We start from the raw sequence: 15,301 nt of genomic DNA on the forward strand, positions 1-15,301 counted from the left end.
TATTCTGTCCTGGATACATATTTAAAGCAGGTCAATTGCTGAGGTCAGCAAGATTGCCTAGTAGTAGTAGTAGTAGTAGTAGTAGTAGTAGTAGTTACTACAAACTTGACAGTCTGAGTTTGATCCTGAGACCCACATAGTGAAAGGCAAGAACTTACTCCTGTAGGCTTTTGTCTAACCTCCACACATCCTCCATGGCACGTGTGCGTGTGTGCACGCACGCACGCACACACACACACACACATATATATATTTTACTATACATATATTATTATACATATATATACATTTATATATATGTAAAAATGAGTTATTCTTTTATGCTTAAGGAATTTTGGAATAGTAGGCAACTTTCCAGTTCCATCTTTTAAAGGCACTGAGCACCACATAGTAAATACTACCTCAGCAACATGGACTAAACACAAATATGAACGCCTCAAAGGTTTTGTCTAAGTCATATTCCTCTTGAAACTAGATCAGTCAGTCTTAGGTTCTGAGAGTTGTGCTGCAGAGATGTGTGTGCCAAAGAGCATGGAACAGTAACTCAGAAGTGCTGCAGGAAGAACAGAATACCATTTGTCATTTTCTTGATCATTTTAAATAAAACTTTTAGACTTATTTTATTTTATGTGTGTGAGTGTTTTTCCCACATGTATGTATGTATGTCACATGTGTGCCTGGTGCCTGTGGAGATCATTGATCCCTTGGAACTGGAGTTATGAATGGCTGTGAGCCACATGTAGGTTCTGTGAATCAAACCCAGCTCCTCTGCAAGAGTAGCCAATGTTCTTAACTGAGAGCCACCTCTCAGCCCCCAATATCTATCCACCCTCGGCTGTGCCTACAGACCAAACACCTTTGCACAGCACCCAGGAGCAGAGCAGAGACCAGGAAGGTCCTAAGCTTGAGAACAGTGTGGGATATATCAATGTCTCACTGTGAGCTTGAGTCAGAAACTAAGAAATGAGCTGGGTGCATGGCAATCAGCTGAATTGCCGACTTTAACAACAACAAACAGAAAACTAGAGAGAGAACAAGTGGAAGGAAAGGAGAGTGGTTCAGTGATGTGTTGATACTGCAGTGGGGGATACAGTGGTATGTTGATACTGCAGTGGGGATGCAGTGGTGTATTGATACTGCAGTGGGGATGCAGTGGTGTGTTGACACTGCAGTGGGGATACAGTGGTGTATTGATGATACTGCAGTGGGGATGCAGTGGTGTATTGATGACACTGCAGTAGGGATGCAGTGGTGTATTGATGATACTGCAGTGGGGATGCAGTGGTGTATTGATGATACTGCAGTGGAGATGCAGTGGTGTATTGATGATACTGCAGTGGGGATGCAGTGGTGTGTTGATGATACTGCATTGAGGGTTCTTACTGGTAGAAAAGGCAGACAATGATGCTAAATATCCATTTACTCTAACATTTTCCATTTCTTTAAGATCACTGGAGCTTTCAAAATGTAAATACTTTACCTCTTTACATTGTTTTGAAATAATAGAAAGATATTTTAGATTCTAAGTAGACTTCTTTTTATCTTTTCAAGACAGGGTTTCTCTATGGGGCCCTGGCTGTCCTAGAATTCACGCTATAGACTGACCTTGAACTCAGAATCCTGCCTTTAGAGTGCTGGTATTGAAGGTGTATGCTTCCACCCAGGCTCTAAGTAGACTTCTTGAACCCTTACACAGACTACTTGAGAAGAAATTTTAACTAAAAAAACATTTGAACCTATTTCAAAAATTACATTCTAATTTAAAATATTTTTGAGATTTATTTTATGTATGTGAGTGTTTTTTCTGTGTGTGTGTATGTATGTGTATATATGTGTGTGTATATACATATATATGTATATATATGTGTATATACATACACACACACACACATATATATATATATGTATACACACACACACATATATATATGCAACAAGTGTGTGTGTGCCTGGTACCAGAGAGGTCAGAAGAGGATATTGGATCCCCTGGAACTGGAGTTTTAGGTGGTTGTGAGCTGCCAAATAGGTACCGGGAACTAAACCCCAGTCCTCAGAGGGAGAAATAAGTGCACTTAACAGCTTATCCATCTCTCCAACTCCTGCATTCTGATTTAAATAAATAAGGCCATATCATATATCAGTCATTCCACTGTATTAAATATTTGTACCATTAACCATCCCAGCACCAAATTTGCCAACTGTAGAAAGGTAGTATAGAAAAATGATCCTGTACAGTAGCTAATTGAGTTTCAGATAGATAGAAAGAGAGATGATAGATAATTACACACACATATAAATATATATTTATCAATTTTAGAATGAAAGTAGAATTAATTTTTCCTATCTAAAAAAAATATTAGTATGACAAAACTCCCAGATTCTATGTAGGGAAGAACTCTTTTAATCCTGAAGAAAATACATCTTTATTATATTAGTTTATATTATCTTTATGAGAAAATCACTCCATTACTACAATAGAGTGTCTTATGTCTCATATTATTAACTACTTATCTATTGAAAGTTGTATATATACAGACATAATAGAGAGGCCCTGTCTCAAAAAAAGAAACGGAAAAAAAAAACAACAAAAAAAAAAAAAACCCAGAAAGTTGTATATATGTGTGTGTAAAATGCTGTTTGCTTTCATTACACATTTAAATATTTGTTTAGGTAAAATCAGAATTAATTTTAGGTTTTTGATCACCTGATTACCAGAATAGTAATTTTAAGTCTTCAAGGTAAATCTAAAAAAGAATGGTTCTCTATGACTCTTAGAAATACTGAGATAGTCAACCTGTGATTGGCTGCTCTATTAGACATCAGCCTGGATTGGCTGGCTCCATTGCTTTGGGTCTGTGGCAGCACAAATCCAGGAAGACACAAGGTCCTATACGGCTACTTTTGAGGGAACCCTAACCACCTAAACACCTCATAGGAGGCTCCACCTCCTACAGGTCCAGCCTTTCCCATGTGGACACTGGAAGAACAGTTAAGACCCAAGTGTAGTAAACTGTAAGTAGTTAAGGGACCTTCGTACATCCTTTTTCATGGACAGATTACTTAGAAAAAGGGTCTTATCTGCTGCTGCTTCTAAGTTATGAGGTTTTTCCTGGGATCCACTTTTATGTGGTTAGTTACTATTTATTTTGAAATTAAAGTGTTTAAAATTGTATATGAGCAAATAAAATACTAGTATCAAATGCAAAGGCAGTACTGTGACCGTCAAGTCCAGTGTTAGCATTTGCAAGAGAATCAGTGGCACAGGATAGGGAAACTGACAGTTCAGTACCACAGATATTCTTGGTGGGATTTTACTTTGCAAGCCACAAAACTCTGATTTTCCTAGTAGGCTTGTCTGGCTGTGATTACGTTTGTTGTCCTTTGATTATGGTGCGATGGGGTGGATGAAAGAAAGGGTGACTTCTTTGAGTCAGGAGCTGATGCTTTGAAAATTCCCTTGCTGTGCTAATGTTAATCTGAATGGAGTCTGGACTGTAGGAGAATCAGTGGTTATGGGTTTGTGTTACACGTAAGCCCTCATACAGGGCTTTCCTCACACGGGAAAACTACTTCAAAGCTTTAGATGGCACTGGAGACAGAGCTCCTGGGTGCAGTAGTTGCTCTGTATGCACAAGGCCTGTATGCATATTTGCCCCATACTCACTGGAGAAAGACCTCACATAAGAACTAATAGTTACTTATTTCTTAAATGGAGTTTTCCTTTTAATATAATGAAATAAAGAAAAACGTGACGGCTGTTGGGGTACAGCATCACACCTGCCATGCAGGAAGTGCTCAGCAGGTGTCCGTTTCTTCTCTGCCTGAGTAATGAAGGGTTAGACTTCAGTGTCATGTGTTCAACATTGTGTGACCCTGGAATTTGATCTTCTCTGCTGCTCTCATGCATCCTGAAGTTAGTCCATGGTCCCAGCTTAAAGATAAAAAGGGACTTTTTCTTATTGGAATTTTCATGTATAGTCTTTCAGAAGAATTTGTATGATTGTTTTTCAAATTCCTAAAAATTTTATCTAGGTGAGAATTACAGTTTTTTATTAAAGACAGAATCAATTTAACATTAATTAAATTACTTACAAAGAACTTATTCCTTGCATAGGAACTGCTTTTTTGTTTTGAGAATGATATGTTCATTTATGGAATAAAGAAAAAGTTTGTTTATTCACTGTTAAATAATTGGAGTCAGGGAGGGGATGGAATAATTACAAAGATACTAATCTAAAAAACAGTGAGTTAGAAGACAGTTGTCTTTGGCTTCAAAGAACGTGCACTAAGCATTTGCAGTTTCTCAGCCGTGGGTTTTCACCATCGAGCATGTAGAACCTATTGTAAATAGTGATGTTGCCTTGCTGCGTCCCTGCACTCTGGGGCGGTGCCCTGACCACAGCCTCAGTGGCTTTCTGAACAGCATGGGAGTGTTCTGCTCCCATATGCATGGCGGGCTAGTGTGAGTGTTCACTAACTTCAGAAAGAGGCTGACCTAGCACCTAGAAGGCCCCTTCTCTTGGGACTTCATGCCTCATCTTTTGACTGGCTCGCCTCCCGGAAGGTAACAGTGAACTAGAGTGAAGAGATTTTTGCTGTTAAATGCAATCAGATGTAATTCTAAAAGATCTGTCTTCAAACTCAGTCATTGTCTCCCTTGTCCCTTCTCTTCCCGCATACCCCACTTTATCTCCTTGAAGAGATCAAACAAGTTTTAGACCTTAGATTCACAAGCCTTTTCTTCTGTTTCTAAATTAGTAAATATGACATACTGATCTTTTGCTACTGTTGTTTAAATATTTCAACTTAGTTGTTTTTTTTTTCCTATATAACTATAATTAAACCTTAATACCCAATATTTGGTAAGGAAATTGTACTTAGAACTTCACCAATAGGTATTTTATGTGAATATAAACCAAGTAGTCAGCACTGTCACTTTTGAGAATCTAAAATGTAGAGGGAACTGGGCTTCAGGCTCGTTGTTTTAGATGTATAAGTGTCCTGAATGCCTTCATTGTCCCTTAGATTTTGAAGATGACATGATCCTAACAGCTGACGTCTCTCGATACATCGAAGACCCAGGTTTTGGGTATGAGGACTTTGCCAGACGAGGAGAAGAGCATCTGCCAACATTCCGAGCCCAGGTACACAGAGCTTTTGACTTAGAGAAACTAGGGAGTTCTGCCCTTCCAAGGCAATGTTGAAATGTAAGTAAGTGTCTTCTAAAGTAGCCAATAGGCATTTTGATAGTGTCTTAATACTTTTTATCTAACCTAGTTTTCAACCCAGTCTATTTGATGTTCTCCTAGGAAGGTAATTATTTCAACATATTCACCCTTAGGAAGTCACTAGGAAACAGTATGCTTGATTTAGTTGCCTGCATTATGCAGGATAATTACATATATTTGTGCCATTCTTGGAGGGGTAGGGAAGAAATCAAACAATATGATGACGTTTATAATAAGGCATTTTGATATTTGACTACACCAGAAGTTTGTACTTCAAGACCAGCCTCCCACGGGACTCTGTCAGGGACAGGAGTTAAATTCAGACTCTTTCATGCCTGAGGAAGTTTGGTAACATAGCAATAGTCAAGAACTTCTGGATCCTTTCAGATAAGTGCATAGTGCCTGTCCAAAGGAGGTGGCTAGAGTTCATTACAAATATGCCAAGCCCTAGATCCCGTGAGACACACCCTGGCTCTGTACGCTACAGCCTGACCAGAAACATTCTTGGTAAAGCTTCCATCCTAGAACTGAGTTAGAAATACACCCCCACTAACTTTTTTCAATAGTTTTACTTTATTTTAAAAATAAAAGATGCAGGGTTTAACAGAGAATGCCCATTTTGTAAGTGGACACTTTTTCTGCAACAGGACTACACCTGGGAAAATCACGGGTTCTCCCTGGTGAACAGGCTTTACTCTGACATTGGACATCTGCTGGATGAGAAGTTTCGAATGGTCTACAATCTCACCTACAACACAATGGCCACCCATGAGGATGTTGACACGACCACACTACGCAGAGCTTTGTTCAACTATGTTCACTGTATGTTTGGAATCAGGTATGTTCAGATTATTTTATATATTTCTGAGTAGAAATGCAAGCATTTGTTTCATTTATAGCCTGTTGAGAGTATATCTTTCTGGGGGGAAATGCTACCTAATTTAAAAATTAATTTCATCTTAGAGATTATTTTTCTTCATTTAAAGTGTTAAGAGTCTGGGACTTAGGGTGATGGCTCAGTTGGTAAAACTTGTCATGTGAGCATTAGGACCTGAGTTCAATCCCTAGCACTTACTTAAATGCCCACTTGTAGTCCCAGCACTGGGAAGGTGGGGACAGGTCCCTAGGGCTCACTGGGCAGCCAGCCTTGCCTGATTGTCAAGCTGCAGGTCCTAGCAAGAGCTCCTGTCTCAAAGACTGAGGTGGACAGCATCTGAAGACTAGTGCTAAGGTTCAGCCTTGGCTTCCACATGTGCACGTCACATGTACATGAACATGTAAGTAAATTACAAATCAATAAAAAGTGTGTTGTGAGTCTTGATAATGACAGAAGTACAATAGGAAGACTTTACTAAGAAATGGGAATAAAGAGTCTGAGATGCAAGTTTAAGAATCCTTCCTGAAAGAATAGGTCAGTGTTAGGAGAAAAAAAAGTGTCTATTCACGTAGCAATAAGAAATTCAGGTCTGTATGGTTATTGTGGCTTGCCTTATAAAGGAATCTTAGTTAGGGCACACTGTCCTCCCGATGCTGGGCCACTCTCGAAAGCACCAAGGTGAGGTGGTTGACTCACAAGTTAATGAACAGCCTTTAAACTGACAAAGTTAGCTGGAGAGGACGGTAAGTCCTGGAGGGAAGGAGATGGAGAGGGCTAGAGGGAAAGCTGCCTGAGCTGGACTCTGCAGACTTCCTTGTGAGATAGATTTGCAGAGTGAAGCTATGCAGTCATGAGCTAGTGCATCCAGATCCTTGATAGTAAAAGAAAGCGGTACAGACTGGAACTGGGATTTAGTTTGTTAAGCAGTCTTTTCTATAGTTTTAACCAAAACACCACAAAATTCCTGACGTATCAACTAATAATGCAACATATTATGTAAAGAACACTACAGGGTTAACATCCCTAACCTGAAAAGCATCTGGCAGCTGAAGCTGAAGATTTGCCTTGCGTGTGCAAGGCCTGGGTTTGATCTCCATTATTGCAAAGGAGAAATCAGAAAATGCCCAAACTCTAAACGTGACCTCTTGCTCACATGGCTTTGGAGTTTGGAGTGTTCAGAATTTCAGTTTTAAGGCTGTTTTCTGCTCCATTGGTCTGAAGTGTCATCAGACTCGTAACAATGTGTTAGACTCAGGGTTTCACCCTCTGTCTGGGAACACCCGACTAGCCTTTCCTGGCTGGCCTTACTCTTGCTCAGTCAATACCTTCTAGTGTTTTCTAAAATGCTTCTCTCAGAGAATACCTGCCTGTCCTGTTTAAAATCACAGCCCAATCCTCCCAAGCTGCAAATCTATTTTTCTTTTTCTTCTCTGGTTTTTGGTTTGGTTTGTTTTTTTGTTTTGTTTTGTTTTGATTTTTGGTTTTTGAGACAGGGTTTCTCTGTGTACTTCTGTCTGTCCTTGAACTCACTCTGTAGACTAGGCTGGCAACGAACTCAGTGTGAACGAACTGTGTGCCTCTGCCTCTGGATTGCTGGGATTAAAAGTGTGCACCACCCACCTGGCCCAATTTTCTCTAGGTTATCACCACCTACAAACTGTGTGTTTGCTTTGTAGTGTTTTTCTCTTTACACCTTAATAGAGTTTAAGCTCTGTGATGCTAGGGGTGGAGTTTTTCTCCTGTTCACTACAGAACCCCAGTAACAAGAAGGATGTATGACACACCAGGCACTCAGGAAATACTTCCTATGACTTACTTAATGAGCTTTGCTTGGACATCATTGCTTAGCAAGGTCTAAGCAGTGAGCTTGGATATCTCATCACAGTGCTGTCACTCACAGGTATGACGACTATGATTACGGGGAAGTTAACCAGCTACTTGAACGGAGCCTGAAGGTTTACATCAAGACAGTGACCTGCTACCCTGAGAGAACCACAAAGCGCATGTATGACAGCTACTGGCGGCAGTTCACACACTCAGAGAAGGTCAGTGTCATCATCATGCAGACCTCAAAGAGGTGTGTGTTCAACATGACAGTTTCAGTCATGAAACAGGGAGGGAGGCATTAATAGATTGGTGCCATTGAACTAGCTATTGGTTTTCATGTTTTATTAATCTAAAGTATATTGACTAGTCACTAAATATTAGATGTGTGCTCTGTGCAACATGGTGTACATCTTGGTCAAGGTTTCTATTGCTGTGATAAACACCATGATGAAAAGCACCTTTGGGAAGAAGGGCTATTTCAGCTCACAGCTCTCAGGTCACGTGGGTCAGAGCAGGAGCCTGGAATGAAGGGAACATTGCTTCATCGCTTACTGCCTTGCTCAGCCTGCTTTCTTACAGCACCCAAGACCACCTGCCCGAGGGTGGCACCACTTGCAGTGAGCTGGACCATCCCACATATTCTCAACCAAGATGCCCTACAGATTTGCCCACAGGCCAATCCTGTGGAGGCATCTTCTCAATTAAGATTCTTTCTCCCAGATGGACTACCTTCTGGCAAGTAGACATAAAACTAGCCCACACAGTGCGTAACGTGAATTTTAGCATCAGCCTCTGAGAGATTGGCTATAATACCAGTAAATCTACCATTCTGACTATTAAAAAGCCCACTAAGAAGCAGTGCTGGGTTGAATTGTACCCAGCATTGAAGGCACTGGCATTTAGAAACTCTTGGTAGCTACCACATTACTGTTAGAACAAAAATTTCTCATTGTAATTTAGTATTTTGCCATTATAGTGAAGGATCTGTGAGCCAAATATATTGTTATATAAGAATATCTGTAGATGGACTATATATAAATTATTATTTAGATTAGAACCTAGTAAGCATTAAGAATCTTTACCAATGTTATAGCATCAGATCTGGCTTTAGGTTCTAGGCCTTTGAACATTGAATCTAAGAGTCTCCTTTATACTACCATATTCAAGCTGGAGGTAAGAATCTCATTCTGGAGTCCTAACAGTCCCCAGTGAGCTGTATGGCTTTGGCAAAGTATGTTGTGGCTCAACTTCTATTAACTTTTGAAGTCTTAAAGTTAGTCATACACCAGGCATATTACCCATTCATCTTCAGCCTTGATGCATCTTTGTGCTGTTTTTATATTTGCAATAGATCTCCTCCCTTTCTAGAGACGGTATATTCTCATCAGGAGAATATGCCCAACAACATGTTCAAGTGATAGGAAGGCATGGTGATAACTCATAATTAGAACATTTCCCTGCAGTCAGTTTAGAACGTATAAAGGTATTACATCAGCCTTTCAGCTGAGAGGTTTTTCCCACAGAGGTGTCCTGAGATTTTACCAGTCTGTGCAAGTGCTGGGCTTCTGGTGAGGTCACATACTCACACAAACCGAGTTGAGTGGCAGTTTCACTCTAGGACTACAGTTAAAGTTGGGAGTGCATTTTTAACTTTACTTCTTAATTTAAATTGTTAAATGCTAGGAATATATTTTTAATTTAAATTTACTATCCACAAATGCACGTTTGAGTGTTCATCATATATATGTGCATACTCAGGCCTGTGTGTGTAGTCTCAGGATACACATAACCTATGCAAATGTGGCACCTAAGAACCTCTGTGCATCCTTCCACTGTGCTGTGTAGTGACTGAGCCAATGCCGTCTGGTTTCCAGGTGCACGTGAACCTGCTTCTGATGGAGGCTCGGATGCAGGCTGAGCTGCTTTACGCCCTGCGTGCGATAACTCGGCACCTGACCTGAAGCACCACCAGGAAGCAGCAGCACATGTCAAGGCCTCTCCCACAGGACTCCCATCAGAACTTGTTTGTGATGCAGCTCAGCGGTTGTTCAGTTCCCTAGTGTCAAAGTTGAGCTGTCGGGGTTTTGTTTCTGTTTTTGTTTTGTTGTTGTTAGGGTTTGATTTGGAGGGGGGTCGTTTGTTTGTTTGGTTTTTTTTTTTTCCTGGCTGTAATGTGCAATGGTGTGTTTTATATTTTTCGATGCTTAACATTGCTAACAATTGCAAAGTAACCCTGACGAGCACTACTTTACATTGCTTAGAGTTGGATTTTTGGATCTGACCATAAATCATGAACTGGTTTGTTAATGCTTCACTTCAGTACTTTGGAGTTCATGTGTATGTGTATTATTTTTCTTTACTTAAAAAAAATAAGGAAAAGTGCTTACAATCCGCTCAAGCAGTTGTTTTTCAGATACCAACATTCAGCAAAGAATGGTGCCCTCTACCGCTCTAATGCCCACGTGTGTCCCGAGTCTGGGAAAAGCATGTGCTGTGGAACCAAGCTGCTCCCAGGACACAGCTTGCATCCCCGGAGATGATCAGGCACTGTTCTGGTTTTGTTTATCTGTTTTTTTTTTTTTTTCTTACACTGCTATTGGCAATAACGTGAAATGTGATACAGACATCGTCCATAATTTAATGTGAAATTAATTATGATGAATTCTATAGCATGCTACTGAAATGCCAAATTCAGCTACTTTGTCTTCTAAAACAGAGGCCTCATTTTCCCACAAGGCTGTCTGTGTGGCAGTGGACTGAGGACAGTCCCCTGAGTCCTGCACCGTGGTCCTCCATCACCTCTAGTAGCTGGTACCACAGTGCTGCTTACAGCTCACACTCTTGGCACACATAAACCCACACCACACAACACTGACCAAATGTTTCTTTGCACATTCTCCTTTTCTGAGAGTTAAGGAACGTTAGTTAATACACCCTATTTCCTGTTACACTTTTGGAAATTATTTTACATGACTTTCTTCTTATAACAGGTTAAGTAATTTGTTATTCAGAGGTAAAAATTGTGTTTCTGTGCATTAATGTGATTGAACAACAACAAAACAGTGCAATGTTTTTAAAAATCAACTCAACTTCCCCTATCATGTCACTGCAGAAGTGTCCTTTTAAACAGAGCCATAAAGAGATGGTCCTCAGATTTCTTTATTGTGCTAGGCCTTTTTCAGTTTTACATTGTTGAGTTTGAACCACGATTTCACCATGCCAAAGCATTCATTCCCCAGAAAAATATGTTTGGACAATTAGTTAAAAAAAAAAAATGCATTGTCATAGGGGAAAGAAAAGGCAGACAAAAAGTCACATTTTTGCATCAATTTGTGTTGTTGGATTAGACTATCTTCAGAGAGCACAACCTTATGTGTTGATAGCTTTAATTTGTGTTATGTTAATGAACCAGTCAAGTGCCTGGAGAGCTGCGGCAGCACCCAGAGGACACAGCTGCACGGCTTGAGCACCTCGGCTTGATGGAAGGTGACGTCATCTTACACATGCATGCTAGCCTAGAACATACCCGTCTCCAGGACGTCGTCCAGGGAGCTCCCACAGAGCACTCACTGGGGGTCTCCCTGATGTGTGGGTGTACTTTTTCTCTTAGGAAAGAACTGTGGGCCAGTGTTCTGTCAGGCTGTCCTTCTGTCTGCCATCCTTCTCTGGGATGTTAGCTCCTTTCCCTTAGCATTCTGTTCCAGAGAGAACAATGATGGCTGTAGACTTGTCAGCATGGCTAGTTCTGCGTTTTTAGACTCCAGGATCTTGTTTAAAATCCTCTGTGTGAGGAAAAAGTCACTAGGATTTTTGAAGACAGGGTGGTTTCTCTAGAGATTATTCAGAGAGCTTGTGGCAGGGTTCTGGGTTCTCTCTGTTCTACGGACTGCCTTCATTTCAGCTTTAGCTGTGTGTGAACTACAAGGAAAGTATGTAGAAGGACGGTAAAACACAGGGGTGCCAGGAGAGTCCACGGGCTTTCCCCAGTTCTAAGGCTTTCACATGAGGATCTAGCTTATTATTGCATTTTGTAAGTGTTAGGAAACTTTGATTTCATAGCCCCTTATTTCTGGTCAGGTGAACTGAACGACAGGATGAAAATACTTTTTATGTATTGACTAAAAGGAGGAATTCGCACAGAACCACGAATAAGCTTTAGACCAAAAGGGAAGAAAAGGGTTAAGTATAGAGGCTACTTACTTTTTGCTTTTGGTTTTGTGTTGCCCCAGAAATGTAAGTAGAGATTGGACTGTGGAAATATTAGTGCCTTTAATAGATTTCTCTCCTAGCAAAACTTCCTTTTAGTTCAACAGACCAATCAATAATCAGGAAAAAAAAAAAAAAAAAAAAAAAAAAAAGGTTGACTTGGAACGGTGAATAAAAACACAGCAATGTATTTATGAACCTCAGTGAACCGGCCTCACAAAGATGGTTTGTGAAGGTGGCCCCACCTCCACACTACAGCATGCACCCAGTATTCCTGGTGTGGACGCTGCTCGAAGAGTTGCCTGTCAACCCGCTTTATCCAGTGCAAACTTGAAATTCTGATGCGGTTTTCCAGGGTGGCATTTTTTTCAGAGTATTGAATTTACAACGTAGTAATTTATAGTGTAGCTTTTTATACTGAAATGAGATATTTTTCAAAGGAGCGATCTGACTCAATCGGTGTAATACCAGAGCCTATGACAAGCTGAGCTGCACCCGGGGCTCACATTGTGCCAAACAGAAGCATGCGAGTGTGTGTGAAGAGCACGTCTGATTGTGAAGCCCTCAACTCCTTGCTCCTTGTGTTAAAATCAGCCTGATAACCCTGATGGACATGCTGGAATAATGCTGTCCAATTTGGAATTTCACATTTGCCAGCATCTGTGCTAATTCTTAATTTCTCAGATCACTATCAGAAACACCAAGGAAATCAGGCTTGGTGGCACATACCTATAATCCCAATGCATGGAAGCCTAAGGCAAGAGAATGGTGTTTTTGAGGCCAGCCTGGGCTACATAGTAAGTTCAAGGCCAGCCTGAGCTACATAGTGATACCCTGTCTCAAAAAATTAAAAAAGAGAGAAAGAAATATGTAAGTACCTTACCCATGAAAGTGGGTCTGCTCTTTAACCCACCTGACTGTAGAAGTGGTCAGAGTACCCTGGGGCTGCCTCCCAAGTGGCCTCCTTGGGTAGACTTGTGCTACTCTGATGGGAAAAGTCTTTTGAGATGGACTGTGTTTTAAAAGAAGTACCTTGTCTTGGTCCGAGGAAGAATTTGCCCCCCAGCCCTTAGGGTGCTCTGTACATCAGGGGTAGCTAACACAGAGTCCAGGATGTAGCCTTGGCCTTTTACACCAGTTTTAAACCCAATAATAGCACAGCTGTACAGGGCTATTTTTAAAAGAGAAAACTTAAGTAAGATTTATATAAAGGTCATGTAAAATTTGAACCAGAGCCCTATTTTATTTATGTCTGTTAAAGATTTTACATAAGTCTAAGATCTAATGGATATCATCCAGGGAAGTACTCCCTCCCCCACCTCATAAAGTTTTGCTAATCCAAAATCGTAGAATTTTATGCCGCACCAAAGTAAATCTATCAGCAAACAGTTATAGATTACTACTTAAAATAGTCATCACTTCCAGTGACAAGTGCATGCCTGTATGATGGCAAGGCTCCTTTAAACCGTAAGATAAGGACAAAGAACAAATCCAGTGTACCATATAAATGGTATGTGCTGCGACAACCGCAAATGAGGTTTTTACTTTGTTGTGTTTAAGGACAATTCTAAATCACCACTCTCATTCTTAGTGAAATGGACCGTTCTACATGGAATAAAAACATGCAGGATGATCCACATACACAGTGCATAAGCATTCTTAGTGGTACCTCACCAGCAAGCAGAAAGGCAACCCCTCTGAAGAGGGCACTGTAAGCCACATGTCCCTGCAACTGGAACCAGCTCTAGGTGGCCATCACCCCGCACTGTTCCCTGCTGTCCCTCTGGAGACTCAGATGCAGATTCAGTCTTTCCTCAAAGCAGGCCATAGCAGGAGTGTATCCTGTCAGTCTACAGAGTGTTTACCCTACACATCTGTAGTTTCTTTTACTGCTAAGTTGGACCCATCAGCAGCACCTGCTTAGGTAAGACCCAAAACAGAAAAGGCTGGTGTGAAGTGGGTCTGGAGTGGAGATGTGCACCAAGGCTGAGCCCTGTGAGGAAGAACATGTTTTCCAGGACCACTGGAACACCGAGCTGAGATTCTGGCTGTCCTTGGCACATGCGTCTGCTCTATGGTGGAGGTTCCCACCGGTCTTCGTCCACCCTTTCCTGCCTTTCTCTTCCTCCAAGTGCCTCAGCCACCACTCCCACACTCCTCCCCTCCCCAAGCCTCTCTGGGTCTTAATGCCTTTCACAATCGAACATCACCAGCCACCTGCTGAGCATTACCAGGATGTCTTTTTCTGAGTATGTCTTCCCCCATCATTGAGAATATGGTTTTCCCCAAGCCCCTTCTGGTCTCTCCACCATCCATCTATATTATTGCCTTGGACACCTTACCAGATGTATCACAGCATCTGGTGTGTCCTGTCGACCCCCAGCTGTTCATACCCTCTTCCCAGCTGCCAAAATATCTTGTTCTCCTCTACCTCATCCCCCAAAAGCCTATAAATGCAGAGCACCCAGCCTTCTCATGGGTTCATTCTCTGTTGTTCAGTAATACTACTCCATATTTTAAATAAATCATAAAATGTTTGCCTTCTATCAAAGTAGGAACCTTTATATTTATACATGATACAGAAATTGAACTATTTCTACCATGCAGAATTTAGCATTTAGCAAGAATTCAAAGTGATTGAATCACTAGCCTAACTTGGTCTGTATTAGATGGTAAATACTTGGTAATAGTCCCGGTTGCTTGAATGCAGAGTTAAAATTCTCCCATGGTCCCGATTAACCTAAGTCTTCAGTGGGACAGGAAATCCCCAGCAGACAGGTGAGCAGTGTGCAGACATCCATTTTACTGGTGCTGTCTGGACCCTAAAACACATTTCTCATGGAAGGACATTATTAAAGGTGTTTGTTTAGAGGGTCAGATTGGATCACATTGGCCTATTTGCTGTGTAATGTAGATAAAAATCCCACAAAACTGAGTACAGGATCATTTGACTCAATTAACTAAGCTTCTAATCGCATCCCTCCCTTCCTCACTGGGAGAAAAACTTACCTTGGGAGATAGGAAGGAAATGTGCTGGCTTGCTCCCCAGCTGCCCATCCTGTATGTCCAGATAGCTGTCATTAAGAAGGAGGATGTCGCACAGAGGCAGTAACGCTGCTCCTGCCCCGCTACCAGGCTCCTAACAGGATGCTAGATGGCTGTC

The 15,301-nt window shown here is 41.2% G+C and overlaps 1 protein-coding gene across 1 annotated transcript in view; it reads left to right on the forward strand.

Moving 5' to 3' along the window:
- The window catches only part of Sesn3 (sestrin 3), a 59,630-nt gene extending 48,546 nt beyond the window's left edge, over nt 1-11,084 (forward strand). Inside the window, exons 7-10 of the mRNA XM_006992800.4 lie at nt 5,026-5,144; nt 5,876-6,066; nt 8,006-8,150; nt 9,807-11,084. Coding sequence (XP_006992862.1) covers nt 5,026-5,144; nt 5,876-6,066; nt 8,006-8,150; nt 9,807-9,893 — 542 coding nt within the window. The 3' untranslated portion in view covers nt 9,894-11,084. The remainder of the gene's footprint in view (nt 1-5,025; nt 5,145-5,875; nt 6,067-8,005; nt 8,151-9,806) is intronic.
- Nucleotides 11,085-15,301: the final 4,217 nt, after the last annotated feature.

This window comes from Peromyscus maniculatus, chromosome 7 (genome assembly GCF_049852395.1).
Source record: "Peromyscus maniculatus bairdii isolate BWxNUB_F1_BW_parent chromosome 7, HU_Pman_BW_mat_3.1, whole genome shotgun sequence".
Taxonomy (NCBI): domain Eukaryota; kingdom Metazoa; phylum Chordata; class Mammalia; order Rodentia; family Cricetidae; genus Peromyscus; species Peromyscus maniculatus.